General features: G+C 41.8%; 1 protein-coding gene across 10 annotated transcripts in view; it reads left to right on the top strand.

Moving 5' to 3' along the window:
• The window catches only part of sec31a (SEC31 homolog A, COPII coat complex component), a 108,577-nt gene extending 87,198 nt beyond the window's left edge, over nt 1–21,379 (top strand). For 6 of the 10 annotated variants that reach the window (XM_067989863.1, XM_067989882.1, XM_067989899.1 and 3 more), the window contains 6 exons: nt 5,096–5,134; nt 10,111–10,172; nt 11,391–11,657; nt 17,271–17,390; nt 18,117–18,188; nt 20,544–21,379. In XM_067989863.1, the coding sequence (XP_067845964.1) occupies nt 5,096–5,134; nt 10,111–10,172; nt 11,391–11,657; nt 17,271–17,390; nt 18,117–18,188; nt 20,544–20,723 (740 nt within the window). In that variant the 3' untranslated portion in view covers nt 20,724–21,379. The remainder of the gene's footprint in view (nt 1–5,095; nt 5,135–10,110; nt 10,173–11,390; nt 11,658–17,270; nt 17,391–18,116; nt 18,189–20,543) is intronic. The other 4 variants (XM_067989917.1, XM_067989908.1, XM_067989873.1 and 1 more) reach the window with 1 other exon arrangement.
• The last annotated feature ends 204 nt before the right edge of the window (nt 21,380–21,583 follow it).

The raw sequence follows: 21,583 nt of genomic DNA, 5'->3' as shown, positions 1-21,583 counted from the left end.
TTGGTTATACTCCTTTCTATTCCCAACTTCAGAACAAGAGCTATGGCCCCAGTACCGATCCCTGGGGGACACCAATCCACAAATGTCCCTTTGTCCTAGCTCTCAGCTTCCTACCTCCCAACTCATTTGTCTTTATGTAATTATATTGGCCTCAGTTTCAGCCAGAAATCTCTTTTGCCGAACCTTATCAAATGCCTTCTGAAAATTCATGTATTCCACATCTCATAAATCCTCTTCTATCAACCACCTTGGTGACCGTCTGAGAACTCTTATTAGGTTAGTTATACATGACACATCTTTCACGAACAGTGATGACACAACCCAATCAGCTAACACTATTCCAACTTTGTAAGTTCCCCACCCCCTTATCAGGCAATTTTCAAGCCTGCTTTTTAAGAAATTATGTACCCTCTCAATAATATAAATTTTGAATGTTCAGCGTCTTAATTTTGGGATTTATTTTTCTTTTGTGTGTCAAAAGTATTGTGCATATGTTTATTTGACTATAATTTGACCTTGTGTCTTAAAGAAATTGAAGGGTTATTTCAATTGAAGTCAAGTTTATAATTGACTTCCTCGCATCAGAGGATAAGGTGATTTATAAATGGATGATTATTTCCATTTAGTGTGTTTGAGATTATTGATGTAAACCCTTAAAAATGAAGGGGTGGGAGAGAAGAAACTGGAACTCCAGTTGCTGTAGAATTTGAAAACTGGACTCTTTAATAGGAAACCGGTGTTTGAATCCTAGGTTCAGACAGCATTCATGTTTGAGCTTGATCAAAGGACCATCTTGTCAGTCTCAGCTGGGTAATTTGGGAAGACTATAGGGTGACTCGATGGAGCAATGTTCATACAATTTTGCTCATGTTGAGTTCCAATGATCTAGGAGGGAGAATTGGCAGATTTATCAATTTATCAATCAAGATTGCGTTAATAGAGGCCTTGCAGCAGGTTCCGTAGCTGAATTATTGGTTGTGCAGTAGCACGTGGGGAAAATCTGAAGAGAAGTAAAAATAATTTTTTTAATTTGAGGGGGAAAGCCCCTTCCTGCATTGTTCCACTGTGTGGCGAGCTGAAGAGTGACATTGATGCTATAATTAGAGATGACTATGGGCTGTACTCTTCTAACCTCCGTGCAGAGAAGAACAGTCAATTGGTTGGCAGGAGCAAATAGAGAAAAATTACAAGGATCTCGTTAATCTATGCCATCCCACTAAGTGCAGTAATTTACTGGATTCATTTCACCCTAGGGACAGATCCCAGAAGTCATCAGTGTCATATGTACAAGTGAAATAAGTCCAGTACTGCACTGCAACAAGTTTGGTATTCTCATTATGCCAATATTGCAAGATACTGCAGCTAGTTTTTTTTTGATTCGTTCAGGGGACGTGGGCGTCGCTGGCGAGGCCGGCATTTATTACCCATCCCGAATTGCGCTTGAGAAGGTGGTGGTGAGCCGCCTTCTTGAACCGCTGCAGTCCGTGTGGTGAAGGTTCTCCCACAGTGCTGTTAGGAAGGGAATTCCAGGATTTTGACCCAGCGACAATGAAGGAACGGCGATATATTTCCAAGTCGGGATGGTGTGTGACTTGGAGGGGAACGTGCAGGTGGTGTTCCCATGTACCTGCTGCTCTTGTCCTTCTAGGTGGTAGAGGTTGCGGGTTTGGGAGGTGCTGTAGAAGAAGCCTTGGCGAGTTGCTGCAGTGCATCCTGTGGATGGTACACACTGCAGCCACTGTGCACCGGTGGTGAAGGGAGTGAATGTTTCGGGTGGTGGATGGGATGCCAACCAAGCGGGCTGCTTTGCCCTGGATGGTGTTGAGCTTCTTTGGTGTTGTTGGAGCTGCACTCATCCAGGCAAGTGGAGAGTATTCCATCACACTCCTGACTTGTGCCTTGTAGATGGTGGAAAGACTTTGGGGAGTCAGGAGATGAGTCACTCGCCGCAGAATACCCAGCCTCTGACCTGTTCTTGTAGCCGTAGTATTTATGTGTCTGGTCCAGTTAAGTTTCCGATCAATGGTGACCCCCAGGATGTTGATGGTGGGGGATTCAGCGATGGTAATGCTGTTGAATGTCAAGGGGAGGTGGTTAGACACTCTCTTGTTGGAGATGGTCATTGCCTGGCACTTGTCTGACGCGAGTGTTACTTGCCACTTATGAGCTCAAGCCTGGATGTTGTCCAGGTCTTGCTGCATGCGGGCACGGACTGCTTCATTATCTGAGGGGTTGCGAATGGAACTGAACACTGTGCAATCATCAGTGAACATCCCCATTTGTGACCTTATGATGGAGGGAATGTCATTGATGAAGCAGCTGAAGATGGTTGGGCCTAGGACACTGCCCTGAGGAACTCCTGCAGCAATGTCCTGGGGCTGAGATGATTGGCCTCCAACAACCACTACCATCTTCCTTTGTGCTCGGTATGACTCCAGCCACTGGAGAGTTTTCCCCCTAATTTCCATTGACTTCAATTTTACAAGGGCTCCTTGGTGCCACACTCGATCAAATGCTGCCTTGATGTCAAGGGCAGTCACTCTCACCTCACCTCTGGAATTCAGCTCTTTTGTCCATGTTTGGACCAAGGCTGTAATGAGGTCTGGAGCCGAGTGGTCCTGGCGGAACCCAAACTGAGCATCGGTGAGCAGGTTATTGGTGAGTAAGTGCCGCTTGATAGCACTGCCGACGACACCTTCCATCACTTTGCTGACGATTGAGAGTAGACTGATGGGGCGGTAATTGGCCGGATTGGATTTGTCCTGCTTTTTGTGAACAGGACATACCTGGACAATTTTCCACATTGTCGGGTAGATGCCAGTGTTGTAGTTTTACTGGAACAGTTTGGCTAGAGGCGCAGCTAGTTCTGGAGCACAAGTCTTCAGCACTACAGCCGGGATGTTGTCGGGGCCCATAGCCTTTATTGTATCCAGTGCACTCAGCCGTTTCTTGATATCACGTGGAGTGAATCGAATTGGCTGAAGACTGGCTTCTGTGATGGTGGGGATATCGGGAGGAGGCCGAGATGGATCATCTACTTGGCACTTTTGTCTGAAGATGGTTGCAAACGCTTCAGCCTTGTCTTTTGCACTCACGTGCTGGACTCCACTATCATTGAGGATGGGGATGTTTGCAGAGCCTCCTCCTCCCCCCGTTAGTTGTTTAATTGTCCACCACCATTCACGACTGGATGTGGCAGGACTGCAGAGCTTTGATCTAATCCGTTGGTTGTGGAATCGCTTAGCTCTGTCTGTAGCATGTTGCTTCCGTTGTTTAGCATGCATGTAGTCCTGAATTGTAGCTTCACCAGTTTGGCACCTCATTTTTAGGTACGCCTGGTGCTGCTCCTGGCATGTTCTTCTACACTCCTCATTGAAGCAGGGTTGATCCCCTGGCTTGTTGGTAATGGTAGTGAGGAATATGCCGGGCCATGAGGTTACAGATTGTACTGGAATACAATTCTGCTGCTGCTGATGGCCCACAGCGCCTCATGGATGCCCAGTTTTGAGCTGCTAGATCTGTTCTGAATCGATACCATTTAGCACGGTGGTAGTGCCACACAACACGTTGGATGGTATCCTCAGTGCGAAGACGGGACTTCGTCTCCACGAGGACTATGCGGTGGTCACTCCTACCAGTACTGTCATGGACAGATGCATTTGCGACAGGTAGATTGGTGAGGACGAGGTCAAGTAAGTTTTTCCCTCGTGTTGGTTCGCTCACCACCTGCCACAGGCCCAGTCTGGCAGCTATATCCTTCAGGACTCAGTCAACTCGGTCAGTGGTGGTGCTACCGAGCCACTCTTAGTGATGGACATCGAAGTTCCCCACTCAGTACATTCTGTGCCCTTGCTTACCCTCAGTGCTTCCTCCAAGTGGTGTTCAACATGGAGGAGGACTGTTTCATCAGCTGAGGGAGGACGGTAGGTGGTAATCAGCAGGAGGTTTCCTTGCCCATGTTTGATCTGATGCCATGAGATTTCTCGGGGTCCAGAGTCAATGTTGAGGATTCCCAGGGCCACTCCCTCCTGACTATATATCACTGTACCGCCACCTCTGGTGGGTCTGTCCTGCCGGTGGGACAGGATGTACCCAGGGATGGTGATGGAAGAGTCTGGGACATTGGCTGAAAGGTATGATTCTGTGAGCATGGCTATGTCAGACTGTTAATGATGCACTGATGAACAGGAAGCCAGGGGCTCTCTGTAACTCCACCCGTGGTTAGTTCACCATCTCAGCTTGGACTTTGTGGAGAAAATTAATGCAGGTAAAGAGTAGAAGGGCCACCTATCTTGTATTCTTTCTCACCAATTTTCAGATATCCAAGACTTCGGAACTTCTGCCTTTTCAGCAATTTTTTTTTCTTTTACATATGGCATATAACGCCATGTTGAAAACATGTTAGTGTCATGCACTTTCTATAACATTCATTGATAAACACAGAGGCATTTAATTACCACAAGCAGCTTTTATTTTGTGTTGCTTAACATCTTTCACACTCTGTTCGGGTTTGAGATTCAACCTCTAACTTAAGATGCATTCCTACTTGCTTCAGAAATAATCTCACTGGACCCATATCAGACCCACTATTCTACAAAGTGACTGGAGCTCTAACTGACGAGGCTCAGATTGGTTTTTCAATGTAAACACTGCCGCAGCCACCTTGCAGCCTGAATTTAGTACGTAAATAGCACCAGCCTGCAAACTGGTGAGTTTTATCTGGAGCCATATGCTGTGTGCTCTCAATGTAGGTGAGAATGTACTTCTTGTAACAAAAGGATTGCCGCAGTAAAGTATTCAGAATTTTGACAAACTAACAGAGAAATTAATTTAAAATACTAACTGGAGTTTTTACTTGTGCTTTTAAAAACAAAAGGTGGAAAAAAACTACTTGTTAGAAGAAATACTGAGAAGAGAGATATTGTTTTGGTCTCTGAGGATTTGGTTATTTTATTAATGCAGAGTTTTGAATCATCCTCCTCTTTGTTTTGACCCTAGAGCATTAGAATATACCAATTTACAAAACTATTTAGAAATTAGCTAAGTCATGTTTTGTGCATCTCTTGTTCTGAATTTACTTTGCTTCTGTCTACAGGAGACATATATTCCCAAGACCAAACTACTTTCTTAGAAGGTGAACTAAAGATAGTGAAATATTACTCTGGAAATCTCAGTTGATTTGGGAATAATTTTTAAAAATCCAAATGTAATCCTAATGATGTCTAATTTTAACTAAATAATTAAAGCGGATTATTTATGATGTACCATTAATGCTGTGATGCCCCACTACCCTCAACATGTTTTTAAATTTAACGAAATATACCAAATATTGCATTTCAAATATGGTCCATTTTCAAGTATGTTTTTTCTTATTATTGTAATGGTGACTTAGGGTCAACACTGTGTGTACAATATAGCTTACAAATGCTGCTGGCTTCCACTCTGTTTTGCTAGCTCCTGGCTCAGATTAATTGGTATTAACGGAATCACTGGTGAACAAAATGGGATTTGGAGAAACTTGATCTACATTACTTAAAGAAAATTCTTACAGTGTACTGTTTGGCAGGAAGATGCATGTAATTCCACAGTATATAAAGGGTCAAAAACAAACCAATTACCAGGCATCAAAATCTTAGTACTTTGCTTCCAAGTAATTTTCTCTCCTCCCTCTGAATTGAATATTAGCTTATTTTGTGTGATTATCTTAAGCAGCTAAACTTATATTATTGTAAATATAAGATTGTCCCCTCTCTTGAATTATTGCAATCTAGAGTAAAAGTCCTGAATTGGAGGAGGGCCGATTTCAGTGGGTTGAGAACGGATCTGGCCCGGGTAAATTGGAATCAAAGATTGGCAGGCAAAACAGTAATCGAACAATGGGCAGCCTTTAAAGGGGAGATGGTTCGGGTACAGTCTAGGCACAGTACCCCGAGGGGGAAAGGTAGGGCAACCAAAGCCAGAGCTCCCTGGATGACAAAAAAGATAGAAAGTAAAATGAAGCAGAGAAAGGGGACATATGAAGATGTCAGGTTGGTAATACGATTGAGAACCAGTCTGAATTTAGAAAGTACAGAGGAGAAGTGAAAAAGGAAATAAAAGGGGCAAAGAGCGCATGAGACTAGACGGGTGGCTAACATAAAAGGGAATCCGAAAGTCTTCCAGAGGCATATAAATAGTAAACGGGTAGTAAGAGGAGGGGTGGGGCTGATTAGGGACCAAAAAGGAGATTTCGCATGGAGGCAGAGGGGATGGCTGAGGTACTAAATGAGTACTTTGCATCTGTCTTTACCAAGGAAGAAGATGCTGCTAAAGACACAGTAAAGGGGAGGTAGTTGAGATACTGGATGGGTTAAAAAATAATGAAGAGGAGCTACTCGAAAGGCTGGCTGTACTCAATGTAGATAAGTCACCAGGTCCAGATGGGATGCATCCTAGGTTGCTGAGGGAAGTAAGGGTAGAAATTGCAGAGATGTTGGCCAGAATCTTCCAATCCTCCTTAGATACGAGGGTGGTGCCACAGGATTGGAGAATTGCAAATGCCACACCCTTGTTCGAAAAAGGGTGTAAGGATAAACCCGACAAATACAGGCCAGTCGGTTTAACCTCTGTGGTAGGAAAGCTTTTAGAAACAATAATCCGGAACAAGGGACAAAATTAATGGTCACTTGGACAAGTGTGGATTAATAAAGGGAAGCCAGCATGGATTTGTTAAAGGCAAATTGTGTTTAAATAACTTGATTGAGTTTTTTGATGAGGTAACAGAGAGGGTTGATGAGAGTAGTGCGGTTGATGTTGTGCATATGGACTTTCAAAAGGTGTTTGATAAAGTGCCATATAATAAGCTTGTCAGCAAAATTGAAGCCCATGGAATAAAAGGGGCAGTGGCAGCATGGACACGAAATTGGCTAAGTGACAGGAAACAGAGAGTAGTGGTGAACGGTTGTTTGTCGGACTGGAGAAAGGTATACAGTGGTGTTCTCCAGCGGGCAGTACTAGGACCACTGCTTTTTTGATATATATTAATGACTTGGACTTTGGTGTACAGGGCACAATTTCAAAACTTGCAGTTGACACAAAACTTGGAAGTGTAGTGAACAGTGAGAAGTAATAGACTTCAAGAGGACATAGACAGGCTGGTGGAATGGGCGGACACATGGCAGATGAAATGTAACACAGAGAAGTGTGAAGTGATACATTTTGGCAGGAAGGACGAGGAGAGGCAATATAAACTAAAGGGTACAATTCTAAAAGGGGTGCAGGAACAGAGAGACCGGGGAGGGGTATATGTGCTCAAATCTTTGAAGGTAGCGGAACAGGTTGAGAAAGCGGTTAAAAAAGCAGACGGGATACTGGGCTTTATAAATAGAGGCACAGAGTACAAAAGCAAGTAAGTTATATTGAACCTTTAGAAAACACTGGTTCAGCCACAACTGGAGTATTGTGTCCTATTCTGGGCACTGCACTTTAGGAAGGATGTGAAAGCCTTAGAGAGGGTGCAGAAAAGATTTACTAGTACCAGGGATGAGGGACTTTAGTTACGTGGATAGACTGGAGAAGCTGATGTTGTTCTCCTTGGAACAGAGAAGTTTGAGAGGAGATTTGATAGAAGTGTTCAAAATCATGAAGGGTTTAGATAAAGTAAGTAAAGAGAAACCGTTCCCATTGGTGGAAAAGTTGAGAACCAGAGGACACAGATTTAAGATGATTGGCAAAAGAACTAAAGGCAACATGAAGAAAATCTTTTTTCCGCAGCGAGTAGTTATGATCTGGAATGCGCTGCTTGAAAGGGTGGTGGAAGCAGATTCAATTGTGGCTTTCAAAAAGGAATTGGATAAATACTAGAAGGGAAAAAAATTGCAGGGTTACAGGGAAAGAGCGGGGGGATGGGACTAACTGGATTACTCTTACAAAGAGCCAGCACAGGCTCGATGGGCAGAATTGCCTCCTTCTGTGAAGTTACCATTCTATGATTCTATGATTGCTTATTGACCGTGGGATTTTCAAATTACTGGAAGAAGTTTATCTGGTTGGTGGGGACATAATGAAATGTATTTGCATTTAAAATGACCTCAAATGTGGAAAGGGGAAATGCCAGTAAGGAAATAACTGAAAAGGTTGCATTGATGAATATGAAGGTGCGCTTTCTGGAAATCCTTAGGCTCAATTATATGCAAGGATAATAATACCGTAACACTTAATATGTATCTGGTTTTGATCTGTGTTCTGTGTAACCAGAAGAATTTTTTTTTCAATTACAAAATATTAGGTCAGTTTTTATTTTAACCAAATAAAGCTTTATGTGAAATAACAACTTTTCCCCTTTTTGGAATACAAGTTTTTCACATCAGAATAAAATTATTCCATCCAGTGAGGTACGGAAACAGCACACTCAGGATCTAAAAGCAACGTGTTGTTGTTCAGTCTGCAGGCAATTCTGTTGTTGCTGCACCCAGACTCACGTTATGCATTAACAGTCTAAGCATTTAATATTTGGTATTAATTGACAATGTTTGACATTCACTTTTTATGTTGTTCAGCTTTAGTCCTTTCCCATTACAACAGAACACAAGAGTTAATGATTAGATTTGTTACTGTAGTGCAGGAGTGTGTATGTTGTAATCAATAGCTTTTCTGTAATCCTTTTGTCATTGGTCAATCGGTAGAAAATTCAGGAGATGGATCTGTTTGATTAGCCTGTGCTATTTTTTTAGTTCCTCTTACCCTTTGTATTGACACAGGCATGTGACCTGTAACTATGGTAATATTTTTATACCTTTGTTAGCAGATTCTATTGCATTAATTGCCATGTTGTTCATAGGCAGCAGTGTGCAGTAAAGTAAAATGCTGGGCACATTAAATTTTTATGCTGCATCCACTGGAACAAAAACAACTTTTCATGGAAATTGATCATTATCATTTGGCCATCTTAACATTTCCTACCGATCATATAAATAATGAGCTGAGGTTGCTTTGAAATATTTCGGTATTCAAAAGCCAGCTGTTAAATTTCATAGCTTTTAAGATTTACAGTAGTTTTTGGGAAGATTTTCTCATCCTATTAAAGTCCTCTATCATTGCCTGGTAGATTGCAGAGCAGAAAAGACTGCCAAAAAAGTACACAACATGATAGAAGAAAATCAAGAAATAGTGATGGCAAGCTTGAGTTTTCAAAGCTTGAACATTGTAGGAGAAAGGAAAGACTGAGAGGAGACGAGGAGTTCCACAGCTTTGAGATCCTTAAAAAGGAGTTAGAACGGGAGACTGTAAAATGAGTCTCACTTTTAACCAATGGGGATGTAAAGAGGAAGAAGAGTGTTTAGGATGACATATTTGATGCTTAGGAATGAAACAAAATCTAGAGGACACAGACCTTAGCATTTATTTTACCAATGTGTCAAAATCTGGATAAACATATAGCTGATCCAAGGATGTCAGTGAACCATTTGCTTGTATCGTTGGTAAATTGCTCAGGACTTTATCACGAGTCAAAATACAGAAAGGGAACAAACAGCAAGCATTAGATCTATTGTAAATTCTTCATTGCAGTTAGCAGTTGCCGTGCTTGATTTGTTTTTGCGCACTTGTATTGCTACTAAATAGCAGATGTATTTGCACTGTAAGCAAACTGCTGTGGTGAAAAATCGAACTATGACACTCTTGTCAGAATGTGCTGGTTCTATTGCATGATCACTTTGAATCCAGTTTTGTTACCTTAATATTTGAACTGTCCAGACCTTTCATGGAGTATTGAAAAATTGCTTAAAGCATGGCTGTCACCATCACTGTGCCTGAGAGTGTGAGAGAGCTGAATTAACGCAGGCAGTTGAAGGCCCACAACTGAACAACTCCAATCTCTACTGATTTTCTGTGTCCTGCACACTGTTAGGATCAGCAACAAATCAGCCCCTTCATTGTTATTGTTTAAACAAGTATTGAAGATGGTGGTGGGGGAGACGGACAACAAAACCAGACAAAAGGTTGCTTACAATTCTTTGCAACTGATTTTGAAAAGGGGCAGTGACGGTGATGCCTGCTGTTTAAGAGCTGGAGTTAATATTCATGTAATTTATTGGTTTTACCCGGAAGTAAAAAAATGTTTCTTTTTCAAAGGACCTCAAAATGGTTGGAATGACCCTCCAGCTTTGAATAGGATTCCAAAGAAAAAGATAATGGTAATTTAAGAAATGTTTAATTATTGTTTAAACTAGTTAATCTCCCCATAGCACATGGGGAGTCAAGATCAAGTGTAGTCTTCAGGTGAAGCAGAGTTAGAGGGCGAGAGATAATTGGACCAGAGCAGCAGTTGTAATGCAGTCATACATTCGGTCCTTATTTTTATATTTCCATTATAAATTTGTTTGTCCACACTTATAATGGAAACTGCCTATGTAAACTTGTCACACTGTAATTACACCCACTTGCCAGAGGTGGTGCTGCAGTGCCAGCACTAGAGGGAGAATGTAATTACAGCTTGATAAGTTTACATAGGCAGTTTCAATAATAAATGTGGACATAGTAATTTATAACAAAGAAAAATTGTTAGGAAATGTACAAAGGCATAAGGTTCTTATATTAAGAGATTTGTGTTAAAATTATTATTTAAAGATAAAGGAAATAAAAAAAATAACTCTGAATGCTGGAAATACACAGCAGGATAAAAATCCCATGGCAACAAGGTCTTCTAAGTAATAAGGGCAGGTGCCCGCCTTTCTAGCGATGCAACACAGGCACCCCCCAGCATGAGGATCAGAATCTCAGAGCGGCACCTGCCGCTGCAAGTGGTAGAGCCATGGGCTGCCTTTGGCTGAAGATTGCAGGTAATCCAGAAGAATGAACTAGGCCCCCACACAGGTGGTAGTGTTTCCATGCTCTGCTAAGCGCTTGGGCCTACTTGAAGTGAACACACTGATGGTAAGGCTGTATTGATAAACCGCTCCCCCCCCAACCCCGAACACCAAATTTAATGTCGTTGCACCAGGAAGAAAGTCCATTTCTAGCAAAGAGAAAAGACAGGTTGAGGCTTTTGATCCGGACTTATTAGCAGAGCTCATAATGAATCTTCTCTACCAGAAAAATTAACCAGTCTTTTTATGTTCAGATGCTGATGACCCTGCTGTGTATTTCCAGTACTTTCTATTTTTAATTTGAAAGAAGTCTTTATGAATTCATCACTTAATGAAATTTACTTATTTTAATGTCATTTTTAGATTTCCATAGAATATGCAGATATTTTTGCTGAGCTGTTATATTATCTTCGCTAAAAACTAAATAGTTGTGAATTTCCAATAAGTACTACAGAACTTTTTTTTGACTCATTAAACAATCCAAGCTGATTTTTCTGTTTGTTTAAAAATCACCCTTTCATGATTTTAATTTATAATATTTTTCAGGTTCCAGGCAACTATACTCCTCCTGCACCCATCACAGCTCCCATAATGAACCCAGTCGCAGACCCTCAGGCCCCAATTCAGCACCAGCAGTCTCATCCTCCGCTGCAGAGTTCGTTCCAGACTCCCCAGCAACTTTTAAGTCAACCAGGGGTTCAGAGTCCATACCAAGGAATAGCCCTGCCAGGAATGCAGCCCACACTACAGACAATGGTGCCAAAGCACAGCACTGAGGAAGCACCTGGTGCTCCTACTGGTGACATCATGCAGGTACAGGATTTTTCCTTGTGTTTTAAACCTGTTCATATATCACATACAGAGCAAACTTGGATCAGTTGAAATCGGATCAACCTATTCTTGTATTATAAATTTGATTTGGTACAGGAAAATATGATGTAAGCAATATGCTTAATTCTTATAATGTTGCAGAGACTCCATCACAGCTCAGAGTTTGCTTTTAGTTTCCTTCAGATCAGAGAGAACCAGCATGGATTTGTAACGGGTAGGTCATGCCTGACAAACCTGATTGAATTTTTTGAAGAGGTGACGAAAGTAGTGGTCAGGGGGATTACTATGGATGTTGTTTATATGGATTTCCAGAAGGCATTCGATAAAGCCCCTCATAAGAGACTGTTAGCTAAACTTGAAGCTCATGGAATTGAGGGCAAGTTATTGACCTGGTTAGGAAATTGGCTGAGCGGCAAGAGACAGAGAGTAGGGATAATGGGCAGGTACTCAAATTGGCAGGATGTTACGAATGGTGTCCTACTGGGATCTGTTTTGGGGCCTCAACTATTCACTGTATTTATCAACGACTTAGATGACGGGATAGAGAGCCACATATCCAAGTTTGCTGATGACACAAAGATAGGCAGCATCATAAGCAGTGTAGATGGAAGCATAAAATTACAGAGATATTACTGGTTTAAGTGAATGAGCAAAATTGTGGCAAACTGATTTCAATGTAGGCACGTGTGAGGTCATCCACTTTGGACCTAAAAAGCAAAGATCAGAGTACTTCCTAAATGGTGAAAAGCTCAACAGTGGAGGTCCAAAGAGACTTCGGGGTCCGTGTACATAGATCATTAAAATGTCATGGACAGGTACAGAAAATAATCAAAAATGCTAATGGAATGCTGGCCTTTATATCTAGAGAACTAGAATACAAGGGGGTAGAAGTTATGCTACAGCTATACAAAGCCCTGGTTAGACCACACCTGGAGTACTGGGTTCAGCTCTGGGTACTGCACCTTAGGAAGGATATATTGGCCTTGGAGGGAGTGTAGCGTAGATTTACTCGAATGATATCTGGACTCCAAGGGTTAAATTGAGGAGAGATTACACAAAATAGGGTTGTATTCCCTGGAAATTAGAAAATTAAGGGGTGAATTGATTGAAGTTTTCAAGATATTTAGGGAACTGATAGTTTCTCTCTATCTACCCTATTTGCCCTGGTTGGGGAGTCCAGGACTAGGGGACATAGCCTAAAAATTAGAGCCAGGATTTTTAAGAGTGAAGTTAGGAAACACTTCTTCACGCAAAGGGTGGTAGAAGTTTGGAACTCTCTTCCGCAAATAGCAGTTGATGCTAGCTCAATTGTTAATTTTAAATCTGAGATTGATAGACTTTTGTTAACCAAAGGTATTAAGGGATTTGGGGCTAAAGCGGGTATATGGAGTTAGGTCATAGATCAGCCATGATCTCATTGAATGGCGGAACAGGCTCGAAGGGCTAAATGGCCTACTCCTGTTCCTATGTCCTATGTTCAAAAGAACTGAATCTGCTTCTTTCATACAGTGCTTCCTCCCTCCAAACTATTGTTATCTTAGATTCAGTCCCAGATTAGCATCTCTTTATCCGATACATTCAGCCATCCTACTTATAAAGTAACCAAAGAATGGCCCAACCAGACGCAAAATAGAAAGGCACCAATTCAAATCTTCAAGGATTTTGGCTGCACAAAATGGAGACTGTTGAGGGGGCACTGAAAGTCTGGAACAACATATTGGTTTTGGCGCTGGGGAATAATCCTTTGCTCTGCTCTCCTAGCAGCTCGAGGAACTTCGGCTCCGAGTTGAGGAGCTGGAGTGAGTTGAGGAGCTGGAGCCATTGCGAGGCATCAGGGAGGGAGAAAGTTACCTGGACACTTTGATCCAGGAAGCAGTCATGCCCCTTAGACTAAATACTGTAGAATTGGCACTTGGTCAGGGACAGGAGTGTGTGACTGCGAGTGAGGCAGGTACAGGGGATCCAGCAGGTACATTGCAGGAGCCTCAGCCTCTGCACTTGTCCAATAGATATGAGGTTCTTGCAGCCCTTGTGGACGAGTGCAGGGACTGCAGGAAGGATGAGCAAACTGGCCACGGCACCGTGGTTCAGGGGGCCATTCAAGTGGGGGGAGTAAAAAGGAATATGGTTGTAGTAGGCGACAGTATAGTTAGAGGGATAGATACTGTTCTCTGCAGCCAAGAGTGAGAGTCCCGAAGGCTGTGTTGCCTACCCGGTGCCAGGGTTAAGGACATCTCCTCAGGGCTGGAGAGAAACTTAGAGTGGGAGTGGGAGGATCCAGTTGTCGTGGTCCACGTAGGTACCAACGAAATAAGAAAGAGGTTCTGCTAAGGGAGTTTGAGCAGCTAGGGACTAAATTAAAAAGCAGAACCACAAAGGTGATAATCTCCGGATTATTACCTGAGCCATGAGCAAATTGGCACAGGGTAAATCAGATCAGAGAGATGAATGCGTGGCTCAAAGATTGGTGTGGGAGAAGTGGGTTTCGATTCATGGGACACTGGCACCAGTATTGGGGAAAGAGGGAGCTGTTCCGTTGGGACGGACTTCACCTGAACCATGCTGGAACCAGTGTTCTGGCAAACCGAATAACTAGGGCGGTAGAGAAGGTGGTGGGGTAGCTCTGTTAATAAAGGATGAAATTGGTATAATAGTGAGAAATGATCTTGGCTCAGAAGATCAAGATGTCGAATCAATTTGGGTGGAGGTAAGAAATAGCAAGGGAAAGAAATCACTAGTGGGAGTAGTATATAGGCCCCCTAACAGTAGCTACACTGTAGGACAAAATATAAATCAGGAAATAAGGGGGGCTTGTAAAAACGGTAATGCAATAACCATGGGCGATTTTAACTTTCGCATAGATTGGACAAATCAAATTGGCAAAAATAGCCCTGAGGAGGAGTTCATAGAGTGTATTAGGGACTGTTTCTTCGACTAATACGTCGGGGAACCAACCAGGGAACAGGCCATTTTGGATCTGGTAATGGGTAACGAAATAGGATTAATTAATGATCTCAAAGTAAAGGATCCCTTGGGAAGCAGTGGTCATAACATGATAGAATTTCACATCCAGTTTGAGAGCGAGGATCTTGGGTCTGAAACTACTGTATTAAACTTAAATAAGGGCAATTATAAAGGAAAGAGGGCGGAATGGGCTAAAGTGGACTGGGTAAACAGATTAGATGGTATGATGGTGGATAAGCAGTGGCAAACATTTAAAAGGATATTTTATGACTCGCAACAAAAATATATCCCTGTGAGGAGGAAAGACTCCACAAAAAAGGGTGAACCAACCATGGCTAACTAAGGAAGTAAAGGATGGTATCAGGTTAAAAGAAAAAGCATTCAACATGGTAAAGATTACTGGTAAGCCCGAAGATTGGGAAAACTTTAAAAACCAGCAAAGGATGACTAAAAGAATAATAAAGAGGGAGAAAATAAATTGAGAGTAAACTAGCAAGAAATATAAAAAATGACAGTAAAAGTTTCTACAAGTATATAAAAAGCAAGAGGGTAGCTGAAGTAAACATTGGCTCCTTGGAGGATGAGACTGGGGAAATAATAATGGAAAACAAGGAAATGGCAGAGGAATTGAACAGATATTTTGTATCTGTCTTCACAGTACAAGACACTAATAATATACCAATAATAGTAGAAAATCAAGGGGCAAAGGGGAGGGAGGAACTAAAAGCAATCACTATCACTAGAGAAAAAATACTAGGTAAACTAATGGGTCTAAAGGCTGACTAGTCCCCTGGACCTGATGGCTTGCATCCGAGGGTCTTAAAGGAAGTGGCTACAGAGATAGTGGATGCATTGGTTGTAATCTTCCAGAATTCACTGGATTCTGGAAAGGTCCCAGCGGATTGGAAAACCGCAAACGTAACACCCCTATTCAAGAAGGGAGTGAGACAGAAAGCAGGTAACTATAGACCAGTTAGCCTAACATCTATTATTGGGAAAATGCTAGAATCCATTATTAAGGAAGTAGTAGCAGGACATTTGGAGACTCATAGTACAATCAAGGAGAGTCAACATGATTTTATGAAGGGGAAATCGTGTCTGACAAATTTATTAGAGTCCTTTGAGGAAGTAACGGGCAGGGTGGATAATGGGGAATCAATGGATGCAGTATATTTGGATTTCCAAAAGGCGTTCGATAAGGTGCCACATAAAAGATTACTGCACAAGATAAGAGCTCATGGGTGTTGGGGGTAATATACTGGCATGGATAGAGGATTGGCTAACTAACAGAAAACAAAGTCGGGATAAAATAGTCATTTTCAAAATGGCAATCTGTAACTAGTGGGGTGACGCAGGGATCAGTGCTGGAGCCTCAACTATTTACAATATATATCAATGATTTGGATGAAGGAACAGAGTGTCTTGTGGCCAGATTTGCTGATGATACAAAGATGGGTTGGAAAGCAAGTTGTGATGAGGACACAAAGTGTCTGCAAAGGGATATTGACAGGTTAAGCGAATGGGCAAAAATTTGGCAGATGGAATATAATGTGGGAAAATGTGAAGTCATCCACTTTGAGAGGAAAAATAAAAAAGCAAAATATTATTTGAATGGAGAAATACTACAAAATGCTGCGGTACAGAGGGATCCGGGTGTCCTTGTACATGAAACACAAAAAGTCAACATACAGGTGCAGCAAGTAATCCGGAAGGCAAATAGAATATTGGCCTTTATTTCTAGGGGGATGGAGTATAAAAGCAGGGAAGTTATGCTACAACTGTACAGGGTGCTGGTGAGACCACACCTGGAGTACTGCGTACAGTTCTGGTGCCCTTATTTAAGGAAGGACGTACTTGCATTGGAGGCAGTTCAGAGAAGGTTCACTAGGTTGATTCTGGGTATGGAAGGGTTGTCTTATGAGGAAAGATTGAACAGGTTGGGTCTATACTCATTGGAGTTTAGAAGAATGAGAGGAGATCTTATTGAAACATACAAGATTCTGAGGGGACTCGATAGGGTAGATGCTGAGAGGATGTTACCCCTCATGGGGGAATCTAAAACTAGGGGGCATAGTCTCAGAATAAGGGGTCGCCCATTTAAGACGGAAATGAGGAGGAATTTCTTCTCCCAGAGGGTCGTGAATCGTTGGAATTCTTTACCCCCAAAAGCTGTGGAGGCTGAGTCATTGAATACATTCAAGGTTGAGTTAGACAAATTTTTGATCAGCAAGGGAGTCAAAGGATATGGGGAAAGGGCGGGAAAGTGGAATTGAGGTAAAAATCAGATTACCCATGATCTCATTGAATGGCGGAGCAGGCTCGAGGGGCCGAATGGCCTACTCCTGCTCCTATCTCTTATAGTCTTATGGTCCTAGTCGGTGATTTAATGTGAGGTTAGTTCGCAAATATTGGCAAAGGTGATTACAAATGAAAGCACATATCTGCTTTTTAACTTCTTATTCTACTGCAGAAACTCCACCTATATTGGCGGAAATCTGCCAGGTTACTATATGAGCTGAACCCAGTTGCTGTCAACATTACTGTGCTGCACTGGAAACTTTGAGATGTATGTTGGTAAAACTGAAATTGGTGCTTCAAATATCTGACAAGCTGTGCTTTTTATTTGCTCAGCCAGTACAACCAGTAACCACTGAGAAAATTGCCAAGAAACCCATTCCAGAAGAGCATGCCATTCTGAAGATCACATTTGAAGGATTGATTCAGCGGTGCATGACTGCAGCTACTGATCCTGTACGTATTGTCCATGCCTGATTTTATTTACATTTCTATGGGTAGATAATTGTAGATTTTGTTATGTGATCACGTGATGCTATAAAGGCATATTTGTATCTTGTACTTGTGTGGGCTGATTGCTCTTTATGACAGACATTTCTTGTGAATTGTTCAGAAATATGCACGGCAGCTCCAGTGCTACGGTTGTAAGTAATTTTGAAAGTAGATTAGTCTTTATATTAAATTGCATCAAGAAGATGACCTTCTGGTGGCTGAGCAGCTGAATACATTACATGGTGTGCCATTGATTTATACAGATCAGGAAGGTTCTGGATTTGATCCTTGCCACATGCTGAGTTTGCTGATCTCAATTGGAGCTGTGATATGAGTGCTGCAGTTGTTGTCATTATCCCTGGCTAGGGAAGGGAGGAGTTGGCCAACGTTCCCACTATCCAGTGACCGCCCCTCCATTGCAAAGTGCACCTGTGTGAATGCAGGCTTGGACTCGGTCATGGTTGAATATCCTGCCAGCAGATTCACACATGAAGGCTGCCTCAGCTCACAACACTATACCCCAAAATGAGTCGTGCCTTTGAGAGTGAATAAATCGGGAGAGAAAAGCAGATGGAAACTTGAAATTAATAAACAAGAAAAGTACAGTTGTGATTGTGAGAACATTTTATTTTTAAAAAATTTCTGCTGCTATTCAGTTGCTAACTAGATAATAAACTTTTGTTTTTGCAGCAAACCAAGAGAAAGCTGGATGACGCAAACAAGCGACTGGAATCTCTGTATGATAAGCTGCGGGACCAGGTGGTGAGTAACCTAATATGAACCACTTTCCTTTTATATTGCACTTGGTGGCGTACTGGGACCCCCATCTCCTACAGCATGGGTCTCATGCAGCAGGTGATAACCTCAGAATAAACACTGCTTCCTTTCTTTTTTCTCCCCTCTCCCAGCAAAAAAAACAACAAATTACCTGAAGACGCAAGAATATATCTGAATTTGATAACACCTGCTTTCCATGCCAAATTGAATTCTCCCCCCACTTTTTTATTTCCCCTCTTCTCCTGCAGACAGTTACATGTTGGAATACAGTCCCATAGGTGCCGGCAATCCTCTGATATTTGCTCAAATTGCGTTCTTCATAGAGCTAACTTTCCGAGTCCGCATTCCCAGCGGGGGAGCTTGTCCACTGGAAGCTCATTTCTGAAATTAATGGTCATAAAAATGGTGCGCAGTGCACGCTTGAATATCTGATAGGTGCTTCCTATGGACAAGGCTCCCAACCGGCAGCGTCCTCACACCCCTTGTATATGTCTAGACAGTGAGTGTTGCCAAGCCTTTTGACCGTGGGGGAGGCTTCACAAATTAGCCCTATCCTCATCATACCCAATGTTCACATGTAAATTCTAGCAGGGAGTCACTGGATAGAATCAGAAGCAGGAATCCTACTTCAATTGTTTTTAGTTCCTGAAGTGAAGTTGAAAGATAGTTAGCTATTTTTGTAGCGAGCAACTTGTCGTCAGTTACCTCGTGGGATCGTGAATTAAGTTTTAAGGCCGTGAACTTTGAAAGCTGGTTTCTTGGTCTTCTCCGTGAGTAAACACCACCATATTCTCTGTCTCAATTACTGCACTGTGCCTGTCGTTACCTGGTTGTAAATCCAAATTCAGCGCAGTGAAACTTGGAAGTACCACTCTGCTGTCCTCCCAGCCACCCCATCCCAGCATTTGGTGGTGGTAATTACCCACCCTGCTGGGGCTGTGTTAACTTTTTCTCTTAGATTAACTCTTAATTTGGTGTTGGTCAGGCTTGGGGAGAAAACCTATTGCACCTAAGAATATAAGTAGGTACGAAATTTGATTATTCTGTTCATACCCCCAACTGCTTGTTAATTTCCTACTTTAAGGAATACTAAATTTAAAAAAAACAATCAATCTCTATCTCAATCCACCTTCTTGATGTTGGCATAAGCCTGTGATTAGGCCACTCACCCTCTCAGCTCCCGGTGGTATGTGACCCAAGGAAGCTGGGGAAAAATTAAAAGGAAGTCATAGCCTCATAAAACCATTAAAAAAAATTCACTAGATTGTCTTTTGAACCTTTTACTGCATAATATAAAGAAAAAAATTACACTGGTCCAGAGTAAATTGCCCAAACCATTCCACATGTCCTCACTTCTGCCTAAAAACATTGTAGCTCTCTGTCAAAAAATAAGCTTTCAGCTTCAGACAACAGTCTCTTAATCTATTCTTATCTAATCTCGATGCACTCATTCCAACTGACCTATTTCATAGGACCATTAGTATTTGTGTGACAGTTGGTGCTTCTCACAGGATACTCCCCATTAAAACATACAGTTTAAAAAAAAATTGCACAAAATAATATTTAATGCCAGAGCCAATTGGATGTGAAATTTATTTCCATGAGTTACCCTGGCCATAACATAGGTCATGACAGCTATGTCATGAGTTGTAATATCTGGTTCACTCATGGAAACAAATGCCATATCCTGTCTCCTCCTGTAGTGAGTCTGTCAAGTATTTTCCCTGCCACTGTTTACCTCGTAGGAATGTGAAAAACTATTAGTGCTTGAAAATGAATTCATCACACAACTTTTCTTTTTCCCTAGTTTGCCCTCTTTCCATCCCTCCCCTCTCCCTCCCTCCATGGCGCCCCCACCCCCAGTTCATCTGCACATCCACGCTATCATCTTCAGTTAGGAGGGTGGGTGATCCCCATCACAGATACTCTCCATGTATTTTTGTTGACTCTATTTGGGGCCTTGCTTTGAGCATGAGGAGCTTGCTGAAGCCAGCATGCCAGATCTTTAACTAATTTAGAGTGAAACTCGTTTATTTCAGTTTAAAACTGTGACCTATTTTGATGTATTGCACTCTTAAAAATAAACACAGCACCTTCTGTTGAAATGTGTTTGTGATCAGTCTCTGTTTTTGATCATAAATCTACTAACAGTTTCCTCGTGTTGACAGCTGTGAGGCTCACCCCCTGCAATAAATTCCCTTGGAAGTCACCTCAAGACCATCGACTGCAGCGTGAATGATACCAAATTGCGTCATTAATAGTGCGTTAACAGCAAAATCAATGTTGCAGTCAAGGAAATATGATCTTGATATTCTTAACACTTTCCTTCGTTTCTTGCAGCTCTCACCAGCCATAGTTGGCGGTTTACACAACATAGCAAGGAGCATTGAAACGCGGAACTACACTGAGGGATTAAGCATCCACACGCACATAGTGAGCACCAGTAACTTCAGTGAAATCTCTGCATTCATGCCGGTCCTGAAAGTGGTCCTCACCCAGGCTAATAAACTAGGTGTTTGATATAAAAGTGTAATTTGATAAAAGAAAGCTATATACTTTGTGAAAAGTAAATGTTGGCCAAACCTATGTCGGTTTAGATTAAAATGAGAATCTGAGCAAAGATCATTTGAATACTCACTGTCAAATGTAATGGACATAAGTTTCATTCCATATTGCATTTTATGGCTCTCTTGCCACAGCATCTTCATATAAAGAGGCAAGACATTCCAATATATAATCAGATAATATGAAGCCAGTGGCAATGCACCTTGATCTTTTAAATCTGTCTATATTGCCTGTTTTAAAAAAGCAATTAAATTATGTGACCTACATAGGACAAATGGAATCCGTACAGTATTGTAATAATCCAGATGCATGCATTACTGATCAAACTAAAATAATACAGGTTTTGTGCCACTGTCTTATTTAATGGCACAGTGTACTTTAAGAGATCAAAATGTCGGGCTGTGTTTAGCACCAATACAATTATACAGACTGGAAGAAGATACTCAATTTATGGCTGAGTCTCTGAGAAAAGTTGAAACAACTGCCTATAATGCCGTGCAGGTTGCACAAAACCAGTACTACCTTGTCTTTCCCTTTTAATTGTTCAATTTTATGATTCAGAAACACATCTACAATTCATCTTATTTTAAATAAACATTAATTTATTTAAATTGATTGTGTCTTTTTTTTATCTGTTGAGCTGGTCACAGTAGTCAAGACAGCTGAATATTAGGAATGTACATTTGGCAAATAGTGTCATACAGTGTTAACGGCGGATTCAGGAGTCTGCTACTGCTCAGGACAATCCTGCTTTGTGTTCTTTTCTAGAGCTTTCTGTTGAGTGGGTAAAGCAAAAAAAAAATGGTGCATTTTGA

This window comes from Heptranchias perlo, chromosome 1 (assembly GCF_035084215.1).
Source record: "Heptranchias perlo isolate sHepPer1 chromosome 1, sHepPer1.hap1, whole genome shotgun sequence".
In the NCBI taxonomy this organism is placed as follows: domain Eukaryota; kingdom Metazoa; phylum Chordata; class Chondrichthyes; order Hexanchiformes; family Hexanchidae; genus Heptranchias; species Heptranchias perlo.
The sequence above is the reverse complement of the archived record's forward strand: the minus strand, read 5'-3'. Positions and strand labels throughout refer to the sequence as shown.